General features: G+C 42.4%; 1 protein-coding gene across 12 annotated transcripts in view; it reads right to left on the bottom strand.

Annotated features, from left to right (window-relative positions):
- Positions 1 to 9,015, bottom strand: part of LOC109299988 (collagen alpha-1(IX) chain-like) — a 96,994-nt gene that overhangs the window by 46,365 nt on the left and 41,614 nt on the right. For 7 of the 12 annotated variants that reach the window (XM_019520538.1, XM_019520537.1, XM_019520544.1 and 4 more), the window contains 3 exons: positions 5,479 to 5,550; positions 5,292 to 5,327; positions 2,145 to 2,189 (listed from right to left, as the gene is read on the bottom strand). In XM_019520538.1, the coding sequence (XP_019376083.1) occupies positions 2,145 to 2,189; positions 5,292 to 5,327; positions 5,479 to 5,550 (153 nt within the window). The remainder of the gene's footprint in view (positions 1 to 2,144; positions 2,190 to 5,291; positions 5,328 to 5,478; positions 5,551 to 9,015) is intronic. The other 5 variants (XM_019520540.1, XM_019520546.1, XM_019520548.1 and 2 more) reach the window with 3 other exon arrangements.

The raw sequence follows: 9,015 nt of genomic DNA, 5'->3' as shown, positions 1-9,015 counted from the left end.
CACACACACACACACACACACACATGCCCCCACCTCCCACCCCTGCAAACTCCCCTGCATCCTGGCATTTGCTGTCCTGAGCCCTGGCTGCTTCGCATGCTCCTACCCCCTCAGGCGCTCCCACCCTCTGGGGATTCCTATGGCTAAGAGGTCCCCAGTCCTGTTGTGTGCTTTCTGTGGAGGCATGTCTTTGTGCCTTATACTGCAGGGCATGGGAGAAACAGCCCCCACATCCAGCCATTACCTGGAAGACGGGGAGTACCCAAGGGAGCAGAAAACTGCAGAGCAGCTGGGTCTCAGAACAGCAAGTGCCAGGATGCAGGGGAGTCTGCAAGGATGGAAGGTGGGGGCAGCAGCCCCAGCTACATGCATAATCAGGGGTATAATCGGGGGTTGGTGGGATCCAGAGTGGTTTCTTGGGATCGGGGATCAGGGATCAGGGTCTGTGGAGGGGTTGGTAGGATTGAAGCAGGGAGGGGGAAGTTGGCTGGACAGTTCTGAATTTAAATTAATGTAAGCAAAAGAAAAAGGGCCCCTAGATCAGGGGTGGGTAAAATGCAGCCCACAGGCTGGATGTGGCCCACTGGGCCATTCCATCTGGTCCACAGAGCCCCTAAAAAATTAGAAAATTAACATTAATCTGCCCCTAGCTGCCTGTCATTTGGCCCTACATGGCTTACCAAAACTCAGTAAGTGACCCTTCGCCTGAAATAATTGCCCACCCCTGCCCTAGATCATTGCCCCTGGTCTACATTAGGAACTCCTTGTGCTCCATCCCATAAAATCTGCTGAATTAGACACTGGGATAATTCCTCACTTTGTTCTTATCAGTTAATAAACATGGATGAACTAAGTCTGCATACACCCACAGTAATTTGGATACACAAAAATTACTATTAGGATGTTTTTTAACCCATTTACAGTATTTCAAAGTCAGTATTTTTTGGTTCCCTGTGTTTTAAATAAATCAGCTTTTCCAGACCATAAAACAGCTTCAAATTTCAAAGTGGATATATTTTGAATGATACATATTGTAATGCATACAAAAAACACACCCTTTTGGCTGGGAAGTGATAGCAGCTTCAAGGTATCCAACACTAAGTTCTTTGAATCAAGTAAGAATCTCTGCCATCCCCTGCTCTTGGCACCCCTGCCTTCCTGTTTGTGTTTACAGCATGTCCCATCCCCTCCCATTCCTCCCTTACCCTCTCCACTTACTCTTCTGGGCACAGGAAGGGATCAGGGAGATCTTCCTGCTGCTGCCACTGTCCCAGGTATTCCTACTCCACTCTAGCCAGGGCTGAAGGAAAAGGCTGCATGGGGAGCTATTTCCTCTTTCTGTCCCTGTTCCTGACCTGTTGGGGAACACCACTGGGGCAAGGGGTAGGGAGTAGGAACCTGCCTCCTGCTGTTGTCCCTGCTGAGCCCAGCTCTAAGCAGCCCAGCTGGAGCAGGGCAGCAACAGCTCTAGAGCTCCCCCTGCCCCTGGGTCAGCCAGAAACAGTGGTAGGCAAGGTAGATGGGAACAGAAGGTAGGTGCCCTGTTCATGAAGGGCAAGAAAAGGCATGAGAGCAGGGGGTGGGAGGGGATTTTTACCTCCTTCTCAGACTTAAAGACACCAGGCTCCTATGATCCACAATGGATCACCGTGATCCAAATGGGGAGGGGGGTACAACCATGCCACTTCACCTGCTCTGGATTGGCCCCTTGCCTACACATATTTGATTCTGCACTAGAGCAAAGGGATGCACTAGATGACTTCTTGAGGCCCCTCCTACTCTTACATTTCTCCTATTTCTGAATTACAATTTGTTTTCTAATTTGAATTAACTTCTACAGAATTTTCTTTTTGGTGATTCAAATGAATGATGATTCAGGGAGTCTGAATTCTCCATCTCTCAGAAGTCAAAGCAAACAAGCACATCAGTAAATAATACGCCTGACTAACAAGAGCCTTGCTTTATTTTCTGTCCAGTAAAATATTCCACATACTGCAAAGACAGTAAATGTCAAAGCTATTGTGTTGCTAAGAACTTCAAGAAAACAGTATGTTTGAAGAAGTTATTTTAAAAAATAACAGTGCAAAGAGTTTGCATAATTGAGCAGTTCATTCAATTATGCTTTGTATTTAATGATACTATACCTTTTCGCCTTTTTTACCCTTAGCACCTGGAACACCATCATTCCCCTTAAAAAAACAACTCTAATATATTAACATTTTATTTTTGAGAATGGTACAATAAGATTCAATTCTTAAAAACATTTTTGTGATATTATCAAACTCTTAGTACTCTCACCACTTACCACGCCATTTGCGAACTGTGTTTCTTCATCATGATCTTTGCTGATAAGCAGCTTTTATATCACTTGTCTCAAATACATTTATTTAATTCTCATGCCAGGAATAATAAATAGCATCTCAATAAATTCTGGTACCTAGCACTTATCCAGTGGATTTTGTCAGTACACCCCACAGCAACTTCACAAAGAAGGTCAGTATCATTATTTCCATTGAATGGATGGAGAAACAGCCACAGAATGATGCAACAACTTGCCTGAGGACATCCAGAATTCTGCTGGCAGAACCAGGAATAAAAGCCAGATTTTCCAGACTTGGATAACAGGTATAATTGGGCAGTTCTGCCCCTCTGAGCAGTGGTGGTGCACAAGGCAGCAGCAGCCGCCAAGCCAACAGTATGGCGACACCTACTTTTGTGTATCCTAAATAGTTAACCTAAATGTTATTGCCAATCTAAGGCAATTAACATCTAATATTTACTGAAAAAGAAATTTTAGAAATGACTTGCTACTTTTTATTTCAGTTTATCCCCATTTAAAAGCTTCATTATGTTGTTCTATTTATAGATTCCCTGTTTGAGCCACTGAGTCACATGCTGTACCTACTCTTCCCCAACTCCTTTTTTGAGCTAGTTGTCAACTAACTTTTACCCACTGCTAAAATAAGATTTTCACAAGCATGCAAAAAAAAATCTTACATTTTACAAGTTCTGTGTGCAACTGTTTCACATTCAATTACCAGATTTGCTGTGGGGAAAATATAATCTTTCATATGCACAGCATCAAGGCTATTTTAGAAACAGAACCTTTACTTCTCTTTAACATCATAATGGAATTAATTAAATGGATCTGCCAGTTTTAGTGTCAAGTTTTGCTTGGCTGTTACAGATCTATTCAGCAAGATATCACTTTCATGTAAAGAGCACAATAAATTGCAACCACTTGGAACAACTCTTCTACTCTGCAGGGGACAAACAACACCCCAAAGTAGGTAGAAGGAACAAGAAAGTTGTAAAGTACCAGATATATCATCTCCATGCACCAGTGAGCAAAACTGACATGATGCAGGGGCTAAGCATGCTGGACAAAGAAGAGTGGTAGCAAGCACACACTGGTGCTTCAGTAATCATTATAGGTGATGTGTCCCCTTCCTGGTCATCCAGGTATCTAGATTTGGTCATCTGTGTGGCATTTCTGGTCATCTAAGTGCCAAAGATGCCACTTACATGTAGGCAGCGATTGTATTCCTGGCCATATAAGGCCAGATGAGTATGTAGTTATCCACATGCACAGACTGGACATGCCTACTGGCTGTATACTTAGACAAGCATGCCCATGCATCCCGGGGCAGGCAATTATTTGGGGCGGAGGGACGCTTACTGAGTTACAGCAAGCTATCAAGGGCTGCATGACAGGCAGCCCAGGGCAGATTAATATTAATTTTCTAAATTTTTTGGGGGGCCCTGCAGGCTGGATAGAATGGCCTGGCAGGCCACATCCAGCCCCCAGATCGCATTTTGCCCACCCCTGCTTTAGTTGCCTGAAAACATAGTCAGTCAAAACCCATGGCTTCCAGACTTAAAAATGAGAATGGCTTCCCTCCTGGGTTCTAGCCCTCTCCCACTCCTTCCAGAACACGATTTGTACCTGCATCTCTCTAACTTCTCAGCATAGCATGCAAATCACTACCCCAGGTCAGCCATCATTCTTTGTACTTTCTCTGGCACTCTTTCTGAAGCTGGGCCAGTATCCCTTGCATTTAATCTAATCATTAGAAAAAGAACGAAGGTTGACAGAGGGAAGAGTCCACTTCACCAGGACAAGAGCTCAGGGTAGAACCTAGGGTTCTCCCTCCCTGTTAGGCACTTCACCGAACCACATACCCTATAGCTCACTCCCTTCCTCCTGGTACAATAAATTTTCCACATATTTCCCTCTTGTAGCTTCCCAAGGGGTCAGCTTCAGCTTCAGATGGAGTGCCAGAGAGGGACAGTTAATTTGTACTGTGGTAGTGCTGTGCTCTCCTGGGAAGTCAGAGACACCCACCTTCAAAGCCCCTTTGGGTGAGGGGGACCAACAACCCAAGTCCTCTGGTTGCCCAGGTAAGCATACTAGCCATTCATCTACTGGAGGAAAAGATGGGAAGGCTTTCTAACTCATTTTATTGCCAGTACCCATTCCCAGTCTGCACATGTAGACCACTATGTATATGCACAGGCTTACATAGCCAGAAATAGAATTGCTATCTAGGTGTAAGTGGCATTCTTGACTTAGAATGACATTCTATTCCCTTCCTGGTCAACTAAGTGTCCAAATTCCTGGTCATCTTTCTCCTTGCAGCAGGATGCATCCCAATACCACCTTCACAACATTTTCCTATAGGCTATTCCTAAATACTACAATATAGTCTTTTTTCCCTGTTCAGATTCAGATCATGCTTTTCCAACAATACCAAAATGTGTTTCAAATTTTAAAAAGCTACAGTGTTTTGCATACCTACAAGTTGCATTTGTTGCTACACCCACACATATTTAAAATTGGAATTTTGACAACTTTCCATGTAGCTTCTAATTTTACTCCACATCTGTTTACCTCATTGAAATATAGTTCCCTTTCACTGTAATCCTAATCCGCCCAGGGGCTACCTTACAATTTTAAGAATCAAAGCAGAAATGTTTAATCTTACATTTAAAATAAGATTTCCAAGACTAAGTACAGACATTCGGCAGGTTAAATAAGGTTCAAATGTCCACCCAGTTTAAACTCTACCCATGGGTCATGCCTGCCTCTCTACCCTACTCATGGGACAACCTCCCCCCATTTCCAAATGAACTCCTGATCCCCTCCAGCCTGCTGGACCTTCAATCCCCTAGCTAAGCCATTCCATCCTGATTTACCTTATTTCAGAAGCCATTTTAAAAAAATTTAACCTCCCCCCACAACACCTCCAAATGCTCGTACTTAGCCTTAATGACAAAACATCTTAAGGTACCTTCAGTCCATGAGGTCCTGGCAGCCCTTCATAACCCTGAAGGGAGGAGGAGGAGGAAAATGAAGATTGTTACCTGTATATACACTACTTGACAATTAAAATTAGGGTCTGAATCCAGCATCCATTCAAGTAAATATAAAGATTCATCAGCTTCAATGGATGGCGGATCATGTTTAAATCTACTTACAGCAGCTCCAGAGGGACCAGGAAAACCAGGTCTACCACGAATCCCTGCAATACCTTTTGGACCAATTACACCCTGTGCAGAAAACATTGAATCATTGACAACTAATTAATCAGCATTTATTGCATGCTTATGGATTCTAATAAGGCTAAAAAGAAACTGAAAATGTCACTTTCTCCCAGGAACTAATTGCTTGATTATGTATGGAGGTGTTTATGGTACTCATTACCATTCCAATCAGTCTGCATAATCTACGCATATTTTTCTTCTGTTTGGGCTTCCCAAAGTACAGTCTCCTAAAAGACATATCTCAGAGTATTGTTTTTCAGTATTCAATAATAGCTACCCCTTGAAATACCCTATTAACCTTAAGTATATGGAGTTTCTCAGAAGGACCTCCAAGTAAATGTAGCTGGAAAGTGTGTACATATATCTGTGAACATATGTTGTATGTTCACCCACACCCTTAAATCATAACATACAGAATTTGGCCATATCTATCTTAATCCTCACAAGTAACAATCCATTTGCTACATAATATGTCCCCATAGTCTTTCTAGTTCTTATACCAGTTACAACTAACAAGCTTGGAACTACACATAGTTATTGTTGTAGCATTTTCACTTTCATAAACAATGGAGAGTTAATGTCCAGTCATATTTAATTAGATTGAAGAATAATGTATCTCCTATTTATGTCTTCTTCCAAACAAGATTTATTTCAATACATTGTTTGTCTATATTGAATGATGTTAAATATTAAAAACATACTATTACATTAGCACATGAATCAAGAAAACGACAGCTGCAATAATTTTGGTCTGTTGTTTAAAAATTAAATATTATTTCAGAGGGGCAAATTACATACTGGACAGAGGACTGCAAGAAGAATTAAAGCACATAAGTAGCTAATTATGGATGTTTCTTTTTTGGAATGTTAGAAAGTTTGTAGAAATGTTACAATCTGTTTAGCCTGTGCCAACTGAAAATAATTCTCTAGCTTTGTTTTTCCCTCAAGCACTTACCCCTACAGGACTAGAAAATATAGCACTGGAAAGGACTTCCTATAAAATCTAACCCAGTCCTCTGCTGTCATAGTATTCCTTTAATACTTTGTAAAGCCTTCATCTTGAAAGCCTGTTGGGAACTATCTGGTCCTCATCACTTGAATATATAAAGTTCTTACATTAAGACATTTGCTTCTGTCTCAATGATAGATAGGCAGCCAAACCTACCACAAGCATTCCGTACATGCTTTTCACTGTCACCAACAAGAAGAAAATTACTTTCCTATGCCACCTCAATGTGTTCTGTTACATGTGTCTTTGGTTTAGCTATTTTAGGACAGATCCTCTGCTGATTTAAATCATTATTGCTTCATTTAATTCAATTAAGAGAATTTCCACAAACTGAGGACCTTACCCTTTTCACTGCCTTTGTAGGGTAGAAGCTAAAGTGGCCTACATAGTTAAGATAGCTCTCCTGTTTACACAAGTTATCAGATAACAATTCAGTTTTCTTCTTCTGTACATTCACTGATTTAGCACAAATTTCTATTTTCAAAATACACTATTGAAACCATATCAATCTAGCAATAGATGACCTTCATGAACTTCAGCCTTTGAGTAATGCTAAGTTTAACCTGTGAAATGTGTGAATCTAAGATTTTTCTAAGTTTATCTAAACCTCCCTTGATTGGGCTGGAACTCTTCTGAGAAAAAGTTTGTCTGTCCAAGTTCAGTTCTTTCCTAGCTAACTAATAATCATCTGAGTATTTTAGACAGTGTATGTAGGCTGCAGTTTAACTCCTGTTTAATTGTACCCTTCCAGAGAAATCTCTCAGCCTGACAAAGAAAAGGATCCCGCTATCACGCTGAGAAACAATTTCTATTCTTCACTGCAGACCTTATTTTCTGGCAGCACAGTAACAGGAATACTTTTTCCATTCAGGCTAGGGACAGACATTCAAAAAGCTTAAGCCTGAATTGATTCAATCTTTGCAGGTTAGTCTAACCTGGCTAGACCGAACTGGTTTGTAACCTCACAGACATCCCCTCCATACTGTGAAAATGCAAGCACATGCACGCAATGGCTTAGACTAGAAGCTGGGGGTGCTAGAGCAGCCCTCCCTTCCTTTCTACAGAGCTGAGCTGATTGGGGGGTATGGCCAGGCCCCGGCAGGACATTCTGATTAGGGAGGTGTCCCCCTCCCTTGCTGCTCCTTTGACCAGTGAGAGAGCCAGCAGGGAGTAACACAGCATTTACTTACACACCCCAGAGTTACACAGCATTTATCAGTCCATCAGCAAAACAAAAGCCTCTCTCATAAATTCAAGCTCCTCTTAAACAACTTTTTTCAAGGAAGAAACAGAGGGACTTTACCAGCTACCTGTTGATTAGTTCCAAAAAGCCCTAAGCCAACACTGTCCTGCCTGCATTTGTCCTGCCTGCCTTACTCAGAAACCTCTCAGCATTAGCTAGCATACACTTGCTGGCTAATAGTTGGTGCTGTGGGAGAGAGGAGGGAGGGATCCCTGCTTGAGCAGCAAGTGGTGAGGGGCAGGGATGGGGCAGGGGGAAGCCAGAAAGATGCTGCTGTGCCTGCAGGTCTCTGCTGGAGCTCCTGCCAGGGAGCAGAAGGTGGGGCAGCTCTGCTGTGGAGCTGAAAGCCCCACCAAGGGCTGCAAAGCATCTGGGATGCTGGGAGACTCTGGCTTAATTTAAAAAGGCAGGGGTCTAGGACAGACATTGCATAAACCAGTTTGACACACGTCAGTTAAGTCTGATACTACATTCAACCAGTTTTATCTCAAACTGGTTTCAGCCATTTTCAAACTGGTTTATGTACACTGAATGCCTTTTCTGTTACAGATTCAAACCAGTTTCTGATCACTTAAACTGCTTTATGTATAATGTCTGTCCCTAGCCTGAGAGACCTCTAGCCCAAACCACAAAAGGACTTGAAGTTCTTATTACTTTAGCAAAAGGATTAGCTAGGAAGGAAATTGTATCTTTTTCTCTCTTCCTTCCAAATGAAAGTAAAATTGCAGCAATTTTGGTCACCTGCATCACTCCAAGAGTTGGGACAGAAATAAAGATGCAGCCTTTGTGTGTGGCACACAGCATATCAGGAAGGGAACAGGTAGTATCACAACAGATAAAGCATGGAACAGAAAGCAAGTATAGCAGGGAGTACAGGGAAGGAAGCAGAAAACAAAAAAGCAGACCAGGCAAGGAGCAGAAAGCTGGGAGCAGAAAGCAAAGCAGCAGATCCAGCAGTGGAAGGGGATCAGAATGGCACTTAGGGAGTGTGCAGGGCTTATTTGTGGCATGTCTGCCAAAAAGGTTGACCAGCACTGTTCTGGATAAACTAAATTTGGGCTTGGTCACTAGGACTGTGTGAAGCTTTGGTAGCTGATTTTATTTGGAGGAGATTTGGCCTGATTCAGTGACTGAATCTCCAAATCCAGTAGACCAATCAAATCTAGAGACCAATGAAAAGATTTGGCTCCATTTCAGAGATTTGGCCATAAGCCATAGG

The sequence above is a fragment of the Gavialis gangeticus genome, unplaced genomic scaffold (assembly GCF_001723915.1).
Source record: "Gavialis gangeticus isolate Ggan-Ray unplaced genomic scaffold, GavGan_comp1, whole genome shotgun sequence".
Lineage (NCBI taxonomy): Eukaryota > Metazoa > Chordata > Crocodylia > Gavialidae > Gavialis > Gavialis gangeticus.
This window is presented reverse-complemented; position numbering and strand designations above follow the sequence as displayed.